Source organism: Protomyctophum parallelum (assembly GCF_964188405.1).
Source record: "Protomyctophum parallelum genome assembly, chromosome: 1".
Taxonomy (NCBI): Eukaryota; Metazoa; Chordata; class Actinopteri; order Myctophiformes; family Myctophidae; genus Protomyctophum; species Protomyctophum parallelum.
Window position 1 is genome coordinate 81,259,549 of NC_139697.1, and position 21,223 is coordinate 81,280,771.

The window sequence follows — 21,223 nt, forward strand, 5'->3', positions numbered from 1 at the left end:
CCTCCGTGTATAGCCCACGCTCTTCAGGCTTCACATTTCCATGCACAGCTGAACGTGGGCACCATGAACAAAATGAATCACGTGACAGGCCTACCCTCATCAGAACCGTGGTTGACGCGTGTAGTAGGGGGTTGTGGGGGTGGGGGGCGCCCGGGCGGTCCGGTCTGGGGCCGGTCGCCACTCAATTTAACCACAAAACGGACCAGTTGCACTGTACTTACTACTTTCCCCGTCGATCTGATTCTGATCTGACCGACACCAAAATAATGTCTTCACCGTTCTGTGAGCTTGTAGATCTGCTATTTATTTTGTGAATGTCGATGTTCCCATCAGCACTTTGCAATATGGGCAGAGCATCCATCAACGACGTGAACGGTCGTGTCTGGAGAGGCGCGGTGTTACACTTGAAGCATGCTCAACCAACGCCAGGGGCAGCGCCGTGGCAATAACTAATTGAACAATTTCGTGCTCGCTCACCGGGAAATTGGTGAAATTGAGCCAAATACCTCCTATAGTGATGTGACATTATTGAAACGTTTGCGTGCGTGCAAAGCTTGACAGTTATTAACCTACTGCGGCATTAAAGCTTATTAATAGGCTATGCGTGCGGTATTGACAATTTGAAATGGGCCCTATAATTGACAATAATTGGCATAGCCTGCTATACCTTTATTTCACTAGGCCTAGTGCGTCATTGCACAAATTGTGCATTATTGCATCTTCAAATAAGTATGTCATATTAAGCAATAAATAGAGATTAAATGTGCATAGGCCTACCCTACAAGGCTACAAAATGGCATCCATCTCATATGAAATTAGCATGGTAATCAAAGCAGCAGAGAGAACAGAAAACAAATGACTTGTGTCTAAAAAAAAGTCAGCTATATTCTGCTGCCGTTAATTGATATAGGATTCACCATCAGTGTTTCCTGCAGGAAAAGGCCTTGGCATGGTGCTGGGTGCGGGGGGACCTTCTGGCGCGCGGCCATACAAAATTTTGATTAATTAATTAATTAATTTGATTAATAAATTAAGATTGATTTGTATTATTGTTCTTGTATTGCTATTGGAGACACTGGGGGGACACTGGGGAACACTGGGGAGGCACTGCAGGGGCACTGGGGAGACACTGGGGAGGCACTGGGGGGACACTGGGTAGGCACTGGGGAGACATGGGGAGGCACTGGGGAGGCACTGGGGAGACATGGGGAGGCACTGGGGAGACATGGGGAGGCACTGGGGAGGCACTGGGGAGGCATTGGGAAGACACTGGGGAGGCACTGGGGAGACACTGGGGAGGCATTGGGAAGACACTGGGGAGGCACTGGGCAGACACTGGGGAGGCATTGGGAAGACACTGGGGAGACACTGGGGAGGCACTGGGCAGACACTGGGGAGGCATTGGGAAGACACTGGGGAGGCACTGGGGAGACACTGGGGAGAAACTGCAGCCACTGGGGAGACATTGGGGAGGCAGTGGGGAGGCACTCAGGGGGACACTGGGGAGCCACTGGGGAGGCACTTGGCGGAAACTGGGCAGACACTGGGCAGACACTGGGGTGGCACTGGGGGAGGCACTGGGGAGGTACTGGACATTTCATATCACACACACTATGATTCACTATCCCCCTCACTATCCCCCCAAGCTTGGCATGGCGCAATTTATTTCAAGCATGGCGCAGCGCCATGCCAACAACATTGTGCAGGAAACCCTGACCATTAATACGCTTTTCAGATTGTTGTATAGATGTCGCATGTAAAAATCACACACTGTAGCTAATTAAAAAATGACACATTTACAGCTGTATGAGAGGAAAGTGTTTGCTGCATGTTGTTTTCCCAAAAATTGTCACATGCTCTTCTTCTTTGACCTTGAAAGTCAAGTTAAGTTATTTCAGCGGTGGGAAAAGCAGGCTATACTCTTCTTCTTTTTTTATACGGCAATGTAGAAATATACCTTGTAAAAGTCCAGAATTCAAAAGTAGGCTACAATTGGCATGAAAATATACTTAATATGTCAAAAGTAGGCTACTCATTATGCAGGTGTATAAAATGTATTAAAATATTTTGAAAATAACAGATCTAGAAGCTCACAACAAATTGCATTGCTGTGAGCTTGGTAATCGGGTTGAAGTGGTTAATGTAGCCTACAGTATGTTTATTGTTTTGTAATAATTCCAATCTACAAAGTATATAGTAACTGTAGTAGAGTAAAAGTAAAACAATACCTCAGAATTGAACTTAAGTACAGCACTTGAGTAAATGTACTTAGTTACTTTGCACCACTGACAATTATATAAACCTCAGTGGTCATGGTCACAAGGCTGGCAATAAGAGTGCTGCACAGCATGTGTACACTCAGTAGCCATCCTCTGTGCTCTCTTAGCCCTATCTGATGTGCCATCACTCCAGAAGACACTGTTTTCTATAAAAGGGAGAGACAGAATCTTTCATCTTGGATGTTTACAACTCAACTTTTAACAACTCTACTGGTGCTGAATGTGAATTTATGTATGAAAATAAATCTGTACTGACATAATACCTGAAGTTGTTTTTGTGTTCTAACAAATGCCGTTGTTTTTGAGAGGGCCTTAGAAGTATGTGTGTGGGACAATGTTTTCAAGCATATTATTTCTGATGATCTCAAGAAGATGCTTATAAATCCACTATGGAATACCTGTAGTGCTGTGGCCATTGACTTGGTTGTGTTGTATTGCAGAGTTGAATCCAAGAAACCTTTCCTGGACCTCAGGACGTCAGTCTTTAATATGACCACCCAAAGCCACGTTGACAGCAAAGCCCAACTTAATTTTCCGTGATTGAACCTTCCTTCGAGTTGATCAGCAGTGTTTACTCCCCAGAATAATAATTTAGTCCTGTTTTTTTACCCGTTAGTCATTTTTCCCCATCTCATGCCGTAAAAGGTCTTCACCTTGATATTTTCCAGTAAACACCAAAAGGTATTTACCTCAGTTGTGTTAACAAATAAGAGAACCTTGAATTAGATTCAAAACATTGCAGACACTTGGATCTAAACCAGACGTTGTATACCTTTTAACACCAAATAAACATCAAGACATAATGGTTACAGATGGAGTGTATCACCTTGATTCAAATAATATTCATAGACAGTTTATGTACTCAAGCTGCCATTATCTTAGTGGCATAACTTAGTTTTTGCTTTGTTTTTGTTCCATTATCGTTTTTAAATATAGATATAGGACTTGACAGTCCTATAAGGAGGAGGATTTCCCACTTCATAGCTAATGTAATCCTTCCCTAAAGTTATACTCCAGGGATATTGGGTTATTTCTGTCTAAAAGCAAGCATGGCAAGTGGCAATGTTTCTATATACCAAGTAGCTTGGATGTCGTAAATGTGGCAACCTAGCGGGAATAGTATACTGTACTCCTCTGTACTGTAGTCATCTGTACTGTACTGTATTCCACTGTACTCCGCTGTACTGTACTGTATGTACTGTACTCCACTGTACTCCATTGTACTGTGCTGTACTCCACTGTGCTCCACTGTACTGTACTGTACTGTACACAACTGTACTCCACTGTACTGTACTGTACTCCACTGTGCTGTACACAATGAAATGCTATCAAGCGAATACCTAACATCGGAATCGGATGATGGCCATTACGCACATGCATGGAAAGAAGACTACTCTCACCCATCCGATCTCTGAAAGACTTGCGCACCATGGCATTTCAACGGCTTATTCCTTCATGGAAATGTGTGCCGTACCCAGTGGTGATAGGCAGTGTACAAACAATGTAAATGGGATACATGCTCTTCATGCATATTGTTAAAAGAAACAAAGGGAAAAAAACTAGGGTTTTCATGCACAGTGCATCGGGACCCCACTCTCCATAGTCTAAAGCACTTCTAGGGCTACGACCACTGTTCCTGATGATTATAACTCTCTCGCGCCTGACACACACGTTGATAGTTAGTAAAATATCTACTGATGCACACATCATTAGTGTTTAGTTATTGGAATGTTTTCGGGTCTTCTTGTAGAAGACACCCTCCTCCAGGAGGAGATTTAGAGACAGTGGGCTGTATTTTGCGTGTCTTAAGTACCAGGTCTTATTCCCTAACTTGAGTAAACTAAAGACCTGGAGGCGTGATCAATGCTCTTTGGCCACTCAGAATAGCCAAATGGTATTGATCACGCCACCAGGTCTTTAGTTTACTCAAGTTAGGGAATAAGACCTGGTACTTAAGACACGCAAAATACAGCCCAGTGAGTGGTAAGTTAACAGCAGTTGTTGGAGACACCGGGAGGATCTAGTCTAGGGCACTGTGGGTTGCCTCTGGGCCTGGCTCCTCCTTCGTCTGACCAGAAGTGAGCATTCTTCTGTGTGTTGTTGTTGCTGTTGGCCAGTCAGTCAAACATCTCATTCTGCTAATATGGATTACCGCAGTCTGTAGCTCGTTTGTGGGGGGTTCTTCTCAGAAGAAGTGGTTTGGGCAAGCCAACCCTCTCCACCCCGGGTTGCGGTCTCCCCGGCCGTCCTCTGTCTCTCCAGATCATGTCATGCACACTCTTTCGTGGTTGTCACCCAGTCTGTGCCTGGTTGTCAGTTCGCAAAACATCTACTGATGCACATATTTGGAGACATCAGTGTTGTTATCTGGAATCATTGCATGTTTCGGTCTTGCAACAGACACCGCCCTCCAGGCGACCCAACAGAGGCTGATCAGACCTCGGCCTGTGTCCAAGTGGCATGCTACTGCTATACCCCATGTCTCCTGGGGGCTTGGCGACAGTGTGGCAGGTGAGCTGAAAATATGTACAATATGTACATTTAATTCCACTTTTAAGCCTGGTTTTTTGGCTACTTCAAAGAAATCACATTGTAACTCTGGTTACGGTTACACGATACAAAGCTGGTTCAGCTTTGTTTGTCTGTGTGTATCACATTTGTGATGATTTGATTGGCTGAGCGGTATGTGATGATGTATGATAAGAGCGTCAGTCACTTCACACAAAAGTGTGATTTATTTTTTTATAATACTTACTCAGTCATACTCAGTCATCAATGTTTGTATAGCTCATTGTGTATATTGCGTTTAGCTTTTTTCTTTTTGGACATGACCCCGTCTTATAGCTGGTTGCAGCTATTATTATTATTTAAAAGAGTTAAAGAAATTAGAACTTTATCAAAGCAACTGATCTTTTCCTGTGGAGGGCAGCAATTCGCTGGACGTGCGTCAAATCTTTCTCTAATTTCACATGAGGGCGAAGAAGAGCAAGCACAAAGAAGAAGGACCAGAAGAAGAACATAGGCAGACAGACAAGTCGAAAAGGAAGAAGAACCTAAACCGTCATAATGCCTTCTTATGTCGGCAGTTTATCCTTCCACCTGCACCGTGTCTGCTCTCCGAGATCCTGATACAACTCACTCCATGGAAACCTTTAACGAGCCGAGCTAGCTGCGCTAGCTTAGCATCTCCTCCTCGACCGACCGGGGTTCTTTGACTGTCATCCTTTGATAAACAAGAGACGGAGCTCGCTGTGTTGTTAGCTAAAGCCCAGAGCTAACGTCACGTTAGCTTTGTGTGTGAACTGAACATGGCGATGGTCTCTGGCTCTTGCGTCCGGGTGGGCGGCGGGTCGCGGAGCAGCGGCCCCTCCGTGTCCGCCGCGACACCCACCCAGACCCAGCAGCAGGTCCACCACGGGGGGCCCGGGGGCCCGCCGTCCCAGCCCATGGTGGTGGTGTGGGAATGGCAGGACGACCAGGGCTTGTGGCGGCCTTACAGCGGCGCGGTGAGCGGACACATCGAGCGGTGCTTCTCTCCCCCTCCTCCGGCTCCTCCTGCCTCTGCGTCCTCGTCGCGCGGGGCCGGGGGTCCCGGCGGTGGTCCCCCCGGTGCCACCAGCATCTGCCTGGGCCAGTCAGACCCCAGCCTGGCCCCGTACCTCATCGACATCCCCAGCCTCAAGCAGTTCCGACAGGACACAGGTATTATGAACATACTCAACTCAACACGGCCGACCAGAGCTGATCATCTACACTTTGCGATGCGTTGTCACTTGTAAGATTGTTTCTTTTTTTAAATCGGTTCTTGTCGGTAAGCGACGCTGCCAAGGATTAGTTCGACGAATTTGTTTTAAGTTAGTTCTGCTCCGATTCAATATCGGTTGAAAATACGTGTTTATTTTGACGCGCGGCTAAATATGCGCCTAATCTAAGTTGTGATGATGTATCATGGACTCAATTTGACTGCTCCATGCGCGTGTTATGTGCATCATGATGACTGTAACCGCTCCTAAACAGCCATCTGAGGCAGAATAAGATTTATTTATACCCAAGAGACAACGTGGAAAAACTGCACGACAAAACATGTTGAACAATGAATTATAAATGTCATGAAACTGTAACAAACAAAATAACAGGTAACATACCGTGTGCGCCTTCTGTACAGATGAGTAGTTACGTTCTTGTTCCTTTTTTAATTTATATTTTGTAGAGACTGACATGAAGAGCGGAGAGCTTCTTTCCTCTCTGTACCTTGTTTGTTCTGACCAAACATTTCCACACCCAACAGGTGATTTTAATGAGGTGATTAGGGTCTCACGAACCCTGACGTTAGAAGTAGGTTAGCTATACTTTTTCATAGCTTGTTACGGTAGCATATTTACACAGCAGTTGGCAAAGTTGTTCTCAAAGTGGGGTCCGGCGTCCCCAGCTAAACAATAAATTGATAGTTGGAAAACAAATCGACCCTTCTGGCCTTAACCAAACACTGAGCAGTCTGTAACGCTGGGAGTGTACAAATGATAATGTGTACATTTTCAGAGTTATGAGTGTGCGTGTGGCCTAAATGCCTACTGGGTGTCCTTTTAAATGGTACATTTTTGAGAACCACCACGTTGGCACTTGGTGGATGTCAGTCAACGCATAAAGGAGGCTCATGCCTCATGGCCTGTTAAAATCAATGTAAAACATTGTATACAGTGTCTGGCAGTGATAGTTGGCTAGTGGCTACTGATAATCATCTGTATGCCCAAGTGCAACATGACCCCCCCCCCCCCTCCCCACAGGCCAGAGTTAATGGAAGCTTACACACCTTCTGCAATGACAGGCTCTTCTTTCCTCTTTAAAGAATGTTACAATGGTCCAAACCTATAGTGTTATGCACTTGCAGGGAGAGTGAAAACATGTCTCTGAATTTTTGTTTTGTTTTTGTGAACAATGTAAAGGGATGTTAAGGGTATTGCATTAAGATTATATACTGTTACTGTATTTAGGTTATCCAACAGCAATCCGTCTCTCTTTCAGGAAAGACGCGATCAGTGCGCCGGTCGCTTTTTGCCCAGTCCTCAGGCCTGGGCAGCGGCGTCTACTGGGAATGGGCCAACGATGAAGGCGGATGGACACCATATGAGACACGCACTTCAATCCTGCTGGAGCACAGCTACCAGGCCCGCCAGGCTACAGCAGACTTGAATCCACATGGATATAATTACATTGTTGACCTTACATCGCTGGCCCAAGTCAACAAATCCACCAGCTTTAGACGGCAAGTGCGACGGCAGTGTAACTTGCCCTATCCGCTAGCGTCCTCTGGCTCCTCTGCCATCCCCCTGGGGCTTGCCTGCTCCTGCCAGCAGTGTCTGAGTCACGGCAGCACGGGTCCCATTCCTAGCCGCTCTCGACACTCTTTTTCGTCAGGGCAACTGAGCCGCCCTAGCCTGCAAGGGGCAGGAAGGGCCGTAGTGGCTCACCCCACCCCGGTCTATTCACCCTACCCTAGGAGACCTCTGTCCGTTGGGGGTATGTCTTGGGGTTGTCCTTGGCCTCCACCACCCCCCGGTAGTCAACTTTCTGGCCCAGCGCTGACAAGCTCCACAGCTGGTAATGGTTTAAGGTTGGTATATGTGTTTTGATCTTTTTTGTCAGGTGAAACCTGACCTACGACAGGCCAGTTTTTAATAGCGACCTAGTCATCAATGGGAGTCGGCCCCATGCTGCCTAAGCCAATGGGAGACACCTAAACACCGCCTAAGCCATTGGGATACGCCTAAACTCCGCCAGCCAATTGCTTAGTAGCGACCTAGTCATGATTGGCTGCCTCCTAAGCTATGACACGGGCACGGCGGAAGTCTGCAAATCTGCAATGCCCAGACCACACTCGTATAAACACCGCAGCAGAGCGGACTCAGCGGAGCGCCTGATAACCGCCTAATGTTATGAGCAAACTGGAGAGCATGAAATATGCACAACGGAGCCAGCGTTTGTTTCACCCAGGGGGGCAGTCAGCCAGATATTTCGTGAAGCCTCTTTTGAAATCGGGACTTCCTGAAAGTTCATATAATGGCCTGTTGTGGCGCTGGACTGGACCCAAAAAGCCCCATAGCTCCATAGAGGCCCATGTATTTGGGCCCAACTTCACCTAGACTGTATTACCTTAATAAACATGGTCATGAATACTTTCTGCTTCCAGTCACTAGTTTAAAGTCTCATTTCTAATGTCATAATATTCTTTTTGGAAAATTATGGTCCCATTTATAAAAGAAATTACCATAAAGTCGCGTATGTTCTGAGGGGCGTGGTTACCGTTACAGTCTATGATCGGGATCCCCCACCCACTCGAGTCAAAATAAAAACCAACGGAGAAGAAGGGGGGAAGTCCCGCCTCGTTGTCTGGGCCAGCCAATGGCCAGCTGGACCAGAACGGATCAAGAAAATGGCGACTTACAGTGCATTAGAGTGCAAGGAATTTCAGGCTTCATTTTACGTTCATGTTAGACCCGGGGAACGCTTTGTCCATATTTTTTACAGTCTATGGTTTCACCTGACAAATATATGTTACTCTCTTAGGTCACCGATTCACTAGCCTTGGAAACCCAGACGTTTTATTTCCAGGACCGATGCACTGGTTAGAGTTCTAGAGACTAGAACAGAACCTCAGCGTTAGTTTGGCATCTTTGTAAAAAAAAAAGATGTTTATGCTTTTGCCACTGGGAATAAAAAGTAGACATGCCGGTAGACACAGCTGCCTTTCTTTGAGCTTTGCTTCAATATTGTGTTTGAATGTGTTTCATAGTGCTATTTCTGTGTTCTCACATTACAACTGCATAATGCTCTCATAAGCGATGATGGGACAGAAGATGATGCAACACAGTTTTTCAACAGAATTGACAACTGTTCTGTTGTGGATTTTCTTTGTTAATCTAAAATTGGAGTGAGATGTTGTCCATACAAGTTATTTTTCTACTAGTGTGAACTGAAGTGGGCACTGGGCAGTAAGTGAAGACAAAATTAGATATTTGTGCCAATAAAGTAAAGTGCAATCTTCATTTCAGTAAGGCCAGGTGTAATTAGCATTTTGCCAGGTGCTTGAAAAGTGCCTGGACTACATTTGCTACTACCTCTAGTAGCGACCGTAGTGGCAACATTTTCATGATTGACTGCCTCGTCTCTAGGCTGCCTCTAGTCTAAGCCAATGGGAGACTTACTCATAAAACCCATACTCTGAATGCTGCAACGTGAAGCTGTGAGCTTAGGCAGAGTCTGCGGCACACAAACTGATTATACTGTAAATGTTCATAAACAAGAGCTTTCTGCACCTGGCAGTTATGACCGAGTCGTTCTTGTTTATACTTGGTTGTATGCCGCCCGTGTCGCACACAGAACATTGCAGTTCTACAAGTTCACAACGCGTTGCATTGTGAGCTCGTATATCACCCTTTTTGTTTGGTATATCTTGCTTTTACCAGCACAAACATTTTCTGCTTGTTATGCTTCCTGCATGTCAGTCAGCCAGTGTCTTCTTTTTCCTGTTCAACAGTGTTCCTGCCATCCCTGTCCAGCTGAATGGATCCACTGGTGTGAGCTCTGCCCTGGCAGGTAAATGGGTCACCAGCCAGCCATCCTGAATGTCCTGTTCTGCGTCAGTTTGTTTGGCAGTTGTGTGAGCAGGGTTCGCTAACAAAAAAAAAGCAGGGAAGTGGGTTTGGCCTAACCACTTAATCCCAATTTATTTTGTTGTACAATAGTGTCAGGCGATATGTCAAAATATTCCTGTGGGCCGCCACCAACCCAAATATCGGATATTGCCAATATACTGTATTTGCGCAAGAAAATTATTCTCACAGGAACGGCTTCCTTCTGGGGCAACCCAACAACGACGCATGCATTGCCAGTGTCTGGTTACTATTTGTAACGTGACACAGCAGGCTGTCATTTTCAGTATGAGTAACAGATATGAGACTGTCTCATCTCTGTTCACACAAATGGGACTTGACATAAATCTTGAATTAATAGCGTGTCAAAACTAAGTTGAAGCAGTGTAGAGACTAAATCCCTTCTGGGTGCAATTCATTGACAGCAACAATGTTGCCAACAAATGTGGCATCCAGTTCCCTTTTTATGTGGGCATTGTCTTTAAAAATAAATCCTGCAGGCTAATCACTTGGTTCAATTCTCTTGAAAGGGACTAGCAAAATTAGTGTAGGGCAGCTAATGCCCAACATTATATTTTCGTACCCATTGATTGACTGATAATATAAACATAACCACTTAACCAGACTTTGCAGATTGCTGAGAAATTTGACAGCAATCACTTCAGAATTAAAGGACCACTTCACCACTTTTCAACCTATCTTTATATAATAGGTCCTTACTAATAATCATGAAAAAATGGGATTTTTTTCTACTCGGTCTGTGTCTCATAGGAGGGCTGTGGGCAGTTTAGAAACCGTCTTCCAGTGACATCATCATTAGGCAGATTTATTTTTAAACAAGTAAAATATTTAGATTTTCATTATCGTGAGAACGATGGCTTCCATTTTCGCATTGCAACTTTTCAGTACTAGAAAGCCTGCAGTTTCTATTAGCTTGTATTCCCCATCGATGATGTCACTGGAAGACTGTTTCTGAACTGCCCACAGCCCTCCTATGAGACACAGACTGAGTAGAAAAAATTTGCGCCATTTATTCATGATTATTAGTGAGGACCTAGTATATGAAGATAGGTTGAAAAGTGGTGAAGTGGTCCTTTAAGTGCAGGATCTTCAAGAGAGAACAGCTAGATAGGTGGAAATAAAAATGGATCGGAGAGCAACCAAACACCGTTATACATATAGTCAGTCACTGCCCTATTTTGTGAAAGACTCAACGGACAACGGAAATCAATTGATGCAACACAAACATGCATAATATGGCCCACATTGATTAGCATTTGGTGCATGCTTTCTTGCTTTGTATTGCGCTTTACAGGTTAATCATACAAGCTCACAACGGCTCGCGGCCCCTTGTTCAAATTATGATTATGTTGGGGGTCACATGCAGCCTGAAAAGGTTGAGAACCACTGCACTGGTGTATGTCCTATTTTGGAAAAAGAACAACATTCAGACTTGTGACTGCTGGAGAGTAAGAAAGCATACCCACGCATTCTTGCTTCATTGATATGCATAGGCATGCATATCCATAGGCAGAATATTCCAAAGCATGTGCAGCTAGAGCAAAGACCTCTTTAATGTATACCCTGCAAATCCCTCATTGTTAATTACGGCAACTGAGTTAAAGTAACTTTCAGATTTGCAGTGCCGGCTTCTATTCGCCCCTAAAGACTCTTATGGGTAAATGACATGGGGGTGTAATGAGAAAGGCCTGTCTTTGTAGCAGTAAGAAGCCCAGGCACTGATTTGTATGATTTGCCATGAAAATGCACCTCATATAAATTATTCAATGTTAAAATAATCAGGAATAACACCATTTAACCCATTAAGACCTGAGGAAAATTCTACAAATGTCTTCTAGATCCGTTTTCTGAACCTATGTTGCTATATCAGTGGTGCTCAAACCTTTTCATGTCAAGGACAACCAATGGGACCCTCATGTCAAAAGTTTTGTTCCAGGGACCCCAGAAGTAATGATCTGTGTTAAAAATGTTTGCTTTATTTTCAAATTGTCATGATTTTTGAATAGTCAAAGTATAAATAATGCTTTGTAGCTCAAATAAAAAATGACACGGATGCTTTCCTGGTCTTAATGGATTACCCAAAACAATGAAGGCGGAACAGAATTTTAGAATGATTGGGGTTAGTTTTGTCATATGGCTGTTATTTTTGTGTTGCTGCCCGTCATCAACTTTGTTGCCATCACAAGCCCCACGAGACTCTTACTGGATTCATTGGAGGATCCTCTGAATAAGCCTGTAAAAGATTGAAGATGAAATACATTTTCCATCTAGGTTTTGTAGCCCGATTACGGCTCAAATGGCCAATCAACATTGTGTTTTCTTGTCCTTAGTCTTTCTTTACAATGTCTAGACATTTAATAGAGTCTGCAATGGTGTGCAGGACTTTTTTCTATTTGTTATAGTTTTGTCACTCTTGTTAGATTCTTTGTCGGGATCATAACAATTGTACATTTTCACAGAGAGCCATTTGAAGGTGGCATGACGATTTGCATGCTTTGATTTTCCATTTTTCTATTGCATATTCTAGTAATTTTATGAATTACTAGTACAAACAAATGCATACTTATTACTCCAATGGTGCAAATGGTGACAGTTGTCATTTAATTCCACAGCAAGATGACATGAAATCATACTAAACATTAACACAAACTTAAGCTTTGACATAAATAGGATAACGCGCTGATTGCATAACCCCTCTACGATTGATGAATCGGGGTGGGAGAGTGCAAGTGTCCACTACTGCTTTGTCCACTCTGCATATCTCATCCTTTTGATTTCTTCCTCCCTTGCCCCTCGCTCCGGCGATATCTCCACTGGCTCTCCACCCACCCCACTCATCCCCACCCCACCCCACTCCACTCCAGGCATGGCCTCCATTTTGATGTCAGCAGTGGGACTCGGCGTGCACTTTACCAGTGCCCCCCTCCCCCAGCAGCTGCAGCAGCCTGCTCCTCTCTCTCTTCCTCCTCCTCCTCCTCTTCTATCCCCAGGCAGCAGGCCCAGCAAGGCCCACAGCGGCAGCAGTTCAGTTAGGAGGGCAAAGAGGCAGCACAGGAGAGGTAGCTACCACATCACCATCACCGTTGTCCCTTTCTTTGCATCTGCGTTGTGTTAAGTCTGTCCTCCACCGGTCCACCCACCTCCACCCTGACTCCTCCAACCTGACATGACACATGGACAGTTTGGACACGGCATTTCATCACGCATCAACTCGCATTCACTGCCTCATTGTTGTTTATTCTTGGGGGTTGTCAGACAGGTTTCTATGGTGTGGCTCTGTAAGGAGGCCAGCTATCTGGAACTTGCCCATAATTTTAACTTAAATTGTACAATTGGACGTCCATTAGAGTCGGATCAGGCTGAAAACTTGCAGAAATACTTTTTTTGTCATACATCATATGAATATGACTGGGAGTCATAGCTGACTGGCTACATGAAGTCAGAGAGCCATAACGTTATAAGTCTCGTTTTATGTTTAGTTTACATCTAACTACCACTGTGAAGAAAACAGTTATCAGCTTTAAATATCTTAACCCCACCCCGTCCTCATTTGTATGCCTCATTTCGCTCCTGCTTCGCATTAATTTCCGTCTGAATACATTTCCCATCTCCGCCTGAGCCGCCATGAATATCATCACATGTCTTATGAGTTATGACTGTCATTCATTCATATACTGTATGTTGCCCATTTGTACTCTGCTTTTTTTATTATTATTTGAATACACTGGAAATAATGAGGGAACCGGCAGGAATCTTAAGCGAGTGTGTTCATACTTTGTTTACTTCAGAAAGAGGTGCTGACCCAGCTGTGCAGGATTGATACCCCTAGAGCTGTTGTAAATTAAGCAAAACCTAAAGATGGATGTTTACTTGGAGAGAGAGAGAGAACTCTGGTGGTGGTGGTATAAAGTCGTTCATTACTCACCCTTCATTCCAACCATAGCTACTATACATTAGTACTGTATTATTGATTAATTTTCCATGAGCCTCATTTTCCATTTTCAGCCCTGTCCTGCTGACATGACACATCTACCCCCCACCGCCGCCCTATTAAATTATTTAATGGCTTAAAGGAATACGCCACTGTCAGATTTGTGGATGTTTAGTCAATTTGCGACATTAACGGTGTCGATCGATGCAATATTGTTTTGGTTACATGCAATTCTGCCTGAGAAAACAAGAAGGTAATTGTCCTGTTCCAGTCTCAATGTGGCGAGTTCTCACTGTTCAGTGTCGACTAAAATAAAAGTTTGCTTCTCTAGCAGTTTAAGGCGTTTGCCCCTAGTGGCAGAGGGGAGAATGATGTCCGTATGAATATGTCAGCACCCAGAGTAGACTATCTGTGCTTTCGATTTGCTGCTTCGGCAATGTGGAGAGCATTTATGGACTTGGCAGTGCACCATTTATTAGTCATTAGAGATAGAGATGGATAAGGTTGATAGACAATGGAGTATTCCTTCCCATTTTGTATGGCAGGGTGCAAAGAGCTTACATACATGTCTGGAATACACATGCCTTTGTCCTGACTAAAAAGTCAGATGCCAGACTGCAAACTTGTGACGGAGAATTCAGTCAGTCGTTGTCACCCGACTGATTTCAATGGCAGCCTCACTGGGCCCGGATACATCTTGGGTGTGGATACCAGCCCGCCTCATTAATTGTGTCTCCTCCTTTCATGCCTCAGCCCAGAGACCAGAGGAGGTGCTCCAGCGCTACATGGAGCAAGTGGCTGTGGTCTCAGATGAGGTATCTATTTAGTTGTATTAATGTTCTTTAACCGTGTGTTGCGTTTACAATACCAGCAGTTGTGACACTTAAAATCTTCTACATCTACACATCCTTTCAGGATTGTATCATCTGCATGGACCATCTGTCGAATCCATCTGGCTACGAGACGGCATCACCAGAGGGCGGATCCCAGAGCATCCTCCCGGACACTGTGGGCAGGTTTACCAAGTGTGGACACACGCTGCATATGCTCTGCATGCTGGCCATGTACAACAATGGAACCAAGGTATGCGAGTCAGTCTCCAGGGTTTATGTTGCATGCAACGTGCATAGTTAGACATGTCGGGCAAAACGGAGGACAGCACGAGGAGTGACATTTTGAAACGTTATTTTGGTAATGTTCTTTGGGCCATGTGAATGAAGAAGACATTTCTGTTATCATTGAAACTACTGGAAAGTGGTTGGTGTGTAGAGAGAAAATTATCATACTGCATACTGGGTTGGTCCTGATGTTGGCACAATTCAGTCTGAATAAATTTAGTTTATATCATGGCAGTGCTTTTCAGTGAATGCACATATTGAATATAGACTTGGACTTGGGAAGCCATACGTGTAATTCTGTCTTCATTAGCGTGATATTCCATCAACTACAAATGCTGCTGCCATAAACATAATATTCTGTTCCCTGGAACTGAAGCTGGTACATGTCCTAGTTCAGTCAGTTCTTATTAGTAATGGTAGGTGTGTCATGAGCATACCTAACTCATGTTTGGTTTGGTAAAAATTGCCCCTGTTCCCTTCCTCCAGGATGGTAGCCTCCAGTGTCCCTCATGCAAGACAATCTATGGAGAAAAGACTGGCACCCAACCCAAAGGCAAGATGGACATCTATAGCATATCCCAATCGCTTCCCGGCCATCCCAACTGTGGCACCATCCAGATTATCTACAGCATACCCCCCGGCATACAGGTAATTCACTGTCGGTCTTAACCCATTAAAACAGAGAAAGCATCTTGTGTCACTTTATATTTGAGCCATATTTTCTTATTTTATTGATTATTGCGGCCACAGGTCGCATTTACTATGAAAACTTTTCCCGTCAGTTAGTCTGTCACCCCCAGGCATGACCATATAGTCATGCCTCGTGACATCAGAGATGGAGATCCCTCATCAATATTAAGCCCATATATGGGAATGCCCATAAATGGAGATCCCTGATGTCATCAATATTGGCCAGCAACCCTACATCTGACCTCAAACCCATAGATCTCCATATATGGAGCTGACCTGTTCTGACATTCCATATGTTGATCCTTCCCCATCCATCCTTCCTCTTCGATGTCTCCCTTTTGACTGATACCTGTCCATTTAAACTCTAGACGGGACTGCCCCAAAGTTATTAGTGCAGCCGCACCCGGCAGGCGGCGAAAACTAGAGTTCAACAGGCCAGAAACTTAAGACCCAGCCCTACCTGGGCCCTCATCAAACCCTGTACACTCAAGACACTGCCCCTGCTGCCACACTTAGATCTCCATATATGGAGCTGACCTGTTCTGGCATTCCATATGTTGATCTGAACTCATCAAACCCTGTACACTCAAGACACGCTCCATATATGGCCAGTACAGAATTCATTCCATATTTTGAACTGACCCCCCCCCCCCCCCCCCCATGCAAAAGTGCCTGCACTCAACCAGCAGTCTGCTGTCACCCAGGCCATCAGGTGTCTTACTGGTTATTACTTGCGCAAGCAGAGCGCGCAAGTAATGTTTTCGCCCGGTCTCTTCCGCCGTGACAGCTGTCCCGCCATTCGATGTTTATGCAGAAAAACATCAAATCTGGGCCTGTTTTGCTGGGACCAAATGACCACAAATGACCATATTTCTTACGTCATCATTTAGAGCTAGTCATACGTATACTATATACATAATCAGTAAAAAATAAAATAGCAAATTGTGCCTGATCTGCTGGGACCAGAGTACGTGGTGTGTATATGTATGACTAGCTCTTAATGATGATGTAAGAAATATGGTCATTTGTGGTCGTTTGGTCCCAGCAAACCAGGCACAGATTAGCTGTTTTCTTGCATAAACATCAAATGGCGGGACAGCTGTCACGGTTTTTGGCGCAAAGTAACCACAGTATACCGCTAATCAACTTACAACTACACACTCTATATAGTATATATGTATACGTATATAGTATATGCCTATATACTATATATATTTCTTACGTCATCATTTACAGCTAGTCATACGTATACTATATACATAATCAGTAAAAATAAAATAGCAAATTGTGCCTGATCTGCTGGGACCAGAGTACGTGGTGTGTATATGTATGACTAGCTCTTAATGATGACGTAAGAAATATGGTCATTTGTGGTCGTTTGGTCCCAGCAAACCAGGCACAGATTTGCTGTTTTCTTGCATAAACATCAAATGGCGGGACAGCTGTCACGGTTTTTGGCGCAAAGTAACCACAGTATACCGCTCAACTTACAACTACACACTCTATATAGTATATATGTATACGTATATAGTATATGCCTATATACTATATATATATACTATATATAGTATATGCCTATATAGTATATGCCTGCTTTGCTGGGACCAAACGACCACAAATGACCATATCTCTTACGTCATCATTTAGAGCTAGTCATACGTATACTATATACATAATCAGTAAAAAATAAAATAGCAAGTTGTGCCTGATCTGCTGGGACCAGAGTACGTGGTGTGTGTATATGTATGACTAGCTCTTCACCCAAACTTATATAGATAGAAACTTGAATCATACTTAATAATACTAGGTGTTTATATGCATAAAGTAGGTAGGTAGCAAATAGTTACATCTAAAAATTATACATTTCAAAGTTTACAGCGGTCGAAAGGACTTGCGTGCTCTGCTTGCGCACTAGTTGGCCATTTATGGCCTACTCGTGTGCAACAAGCAAGTATGCACTCGACAGAGTGCAGTTCTAGTTATTATTGTGTGTGTCTTGTGTCCAGGGTCCAGAGCACCCCAACCCAGGGCAACCATACACCTGCAGAGGTTTCCCTCGCCTGTGCTTCCTTCCAGACAATGAGAAGGGCAGAAAGGTAAATGTTTTCCTTTTCATCTGCTGTAATTTAAGACGAAACGAGTACAAAATAGTGCATCTTTGACATGACGTGATTTAAAGCTGCAGTATGTTAGTAAAACTAAAAATGTTTCTACCTTGTCCACCACTGCTGTACATATATTATTTATGTTGCTAAAATATATGCTTTTATGCTTCCTTCGGTTTAAATTGAATATTTAATCCCTTTGCTTCTTCCCTGCACCAGGTCCTGGAGCTGCTGAAAGTGGCATGGACGCGGCGTCTCATCTTCACCGTGGGCACGTCCAGCACCACCGGCGAGCCCGACACGGTGGTGTGGAACGAGATCCACCACAAGACCGAGATGATGTCCAACATGTCTGGCCACGGCTACCCTGACCCCAACTATTTGGACAACGTCCTCTCTGAGCTGGCCTCTCAGGGTGTGACCGAGGACTGCCTCAAACAGCCAGGCCCAAGCTAGGCAGGCAGAGCCTGGCTACAGACTGTCCCATCAACTACTGACCAGTGACCAGTACCCCCCCCCCCCCCCCCCCCAAATGAAAACCCTATGTCCTCAGTCACTGGTTATTGAAAGTCAGCATTGCACCGAGTCCCTTTACCACCATGCTTGATGTAACTGGAGGATAAACGAGCAGAAGACTTGAAGCTTCTTTAAGAAGCTCCGTGAACTTGAAGGTGCATAGCGTAGTGCAGGGGTGGGAAACCGTTTTCACTGAACAATCAGTGAAAAGCAACAATGCTTTCACATCTTAATATGGGCCGGTGATTAGTAGAATTCACGTGGAAATAGTCTGTTTAATATTAAAACTTAACAAAGAGTAAGTCAATAATTTAACATGAATAATAAATATAAGACACATTCTGAACAATAACGGTAAAAATCATTAATGTATTTCAAAATCCTAATTAAATGAAACAAACCCCCCAAAATTTGTCCTGCCAGAGGGATGGAGTGAAATGTAATTACACATCTGTTTGGGAACTAACTGCCAGTGCATTAAAGTCAGGATGGTAGCTGCAGGGAACAATTCTCAAAAACGGTGGTCATCTGTCACGGCTGATCGATACTTTGACTTAGAATGTAGGTATTTAGCAGTCACTCTTATACTGGGAAGCCTTCATGTGAGCAAACGCAGTACCGCACTACCTTCATGCAGTCATAGCATCAAACGGCATTCTGCTGAAAATGCAGTTTGCCAACATTAGTATTCTGTCGACTCGTCCAACTGGATACAAATGATTTCTCATTTGGCAAGAACGTATGCTAAGGTCGGATTCACTTTCTTTTTCTCAGTCCACTTGTCAGCTGGAAAAGTCTTACAAAGTGATATGTGGTGTCATTCCAAGTTTCCTTTCCTTTGCCATCGCTTGCGCAGTTGTTGGATGAGACGAATACATTTTCCATTCGACATGAAGAAAAATAATTATCTTCCCCCGTTCTGTGTGGAAATGACTTGTCTGTCTCTTCACGTCTCTTCCCAAACTCATTGTACCATTCTCTCGTCAGCTGTGGTTTAGCCCATTAAAACCGGGAACGCATCTGTGTTATTTTTGATTTTTGCGTTGGCCATTCAAAAATAGCAGGTGTACAAGCTCGCAAAGTTTGTACATCTGCTATTTTTGAACATTTAAAAAAAATAAGTGTTTGAGTTTGAGAACTACTGATTTAGAAGGCTTTTGTAGAATCGGTCTCAGGTCTTAATGAGTTAAAAGTAGTGGCCGAGTACTACTACTACTACCAGGTTAGTACCAGGTGGTAGTAGTACCAGGTATGTACCATTGATATGCCTCCAGGACCATTCCTATGTTCATTGTTCATCTGGGTCGTGTTGCTCCCATAATATGAACTTGTGGGGGGGTTCACATTTAACCAAGAAAACCTGAGCGTGACTGGGTGGTGGACAATATAATATTAATAATGGATGTTTTTTGCCTGGGTTTTCTAATTGTTCGCGGTTGACCAAAAAAGCCCATTAAGATGACCGGTCGATCGTAAACACATGGTCTCCCACCCCTGACATAATGTTTATCAGGAGTATATTAGAATGCATTAACTCCAGTTTGCACCCCAGTGCATTTGTGCTTGTCTTCTGTTCTAACCTATCGGATGTGCTGCAGCTTCGCATACAAACTGAGAATACGGACGACAGTGGATCTCCCATTGACTCCAGAACTTGATTCATTGTACCTTCACATCAAGAGACCCTCTTGTATCCCATAGACGTGCACAATTAAAATCGTAGCTTACATAGAGGATTAAAAAAAGTCATTAAGCACTTTAGTTCTTACAGTGCATTTATTCAAGATTTGTTATTACCAGGTTAGGGCTGGTTGGATTGTGTTCTAATTGGTAATTTATGCAATTAAGAATGGGTATCTGCGGAAGAGTTATGTTCAGCACAAGAACACAAAATGATATTGACTTAGCTAGGTGAGTATATGTTTAATACACCTAACTAATGGGAAAAGGCAATACCTTGTTTTAAATATGAAAACTCAGCACTGTAGAAGAAACAACAGTCGTATGTCAATGGATACTGGATCAGAAATTACCGTTCTGGCTTGGATTTCGATAGATTCTTCTAGTTTTAAACCTTGAATAGCATTTATAATTTGACCCTGATTTCTGAGCAGCGACGGCTCCAGAAAATTGTGACTGGGTGCTATGGAGGGGCTGGCTATTTAGAGGGGGGGCTAATGAATCTTGGTTTACATAGTCAGTCAATTTGGCTTGTTTGGAGGGGGGGCTTAGGGGGGGCTAAGCCTCCACCAGAGGGGGCTAAAGCCCCCCCCTGGAGCCGTCCCTGTTTCTGAGCAATTTATTTTCCCAAGTTTGATGAGCAGATGGCTACTTCACTCACATGGTGATTCACATGGGTTACGAGGTGGAACAAGATACTTACTGTCATGTGTAAAACATAAGGCTTGGCCATTGTATCCAAGTAGATCAGATACGACTACTGAGAAAATATATTCTACAAACCTCTGGTCAAGTAAACCTTCAAGTGTGACAATCAAGGTCAAAATATTGCCAACCAGGACCAGTGGCACGTTGAAACAAGAGACATGTAAAGTCATTGTTAACCTGACCACTGGCTCTGAATTGTACACTTCTGTTATTCTGCCCATGATATTGCAGTACAGTTGTTTAACTGGGTCTTGAGATGTATGCAAGTGTAAACATTCTCTGCAATAAAGAAATTATATAAAACAATTCTGTCCCCTTGCTGTCGGGTATAGTACCGTGTGTGGATATGATAGTTTAACTGTGTCTGATAATCCTATAAATATATTGTCACTAATTGATATTTATTGCTACTCTGCTAAGGTGTTATCGTTTACTGCGAACATTCCATCTGCAAAGTGGTGGTAGCTGGTACTACAAGGTACCGAGCCCACCAACTCTGCCAAAGTGCCCTGGAGCATGGCACTTC

At 44.0% G+C, this 21,223-nt stretch overlaps 1 protein-coding gene across 2 annotated transcripts; it reads left to right on the top strand.

Annotated features, from left to right (window-relative positions):
* Nucleotides 1-5,269: 5,269 nt before the first annotated feature.
* On the top strand, nucleotides 5,270-20,994 carry dtx2 (deltex 2, E3 ubiquitin ligase). 2 transcript variants are annotated; one of them, XM_083782299.1, is made up of 9 exons: nucleotides 5,270-5,981; nucleotides 7,302-7,890; nucleotides 9,814-9,872; nucleotides 12,814-13,008; nucleotides 14,634-14,695; nucleotides 14,796-14,963; nucleotides 15,485-15,646; nucleotides 17,695-17,784; nucleotides 18,013-20,994. In XM_083782299.1, exons 1-9 carry the CDS (start codon nucleotides 5,588-5,590, stop codon nucleotides 18,247-18,249), a joined length of 1,956 nt encoding a protein of 651 aa, XP_083638425.1. In that variant the 5' UTR covers nucleotides 5,270-5,587; the 3' UTR covers nucleotides 18,250-20,994. The 2 variants fall into 2 exon arrangements, with proteins under 2 accessions (XP_083638425.1, XP_083638426.1); XM_083782300.1 differs by lacking the exon at nucleotides 12,814-13,008.
* The last annotated feature ends 229 nt before the right edge of the window (nucleotides 20,995-21,223 follow it).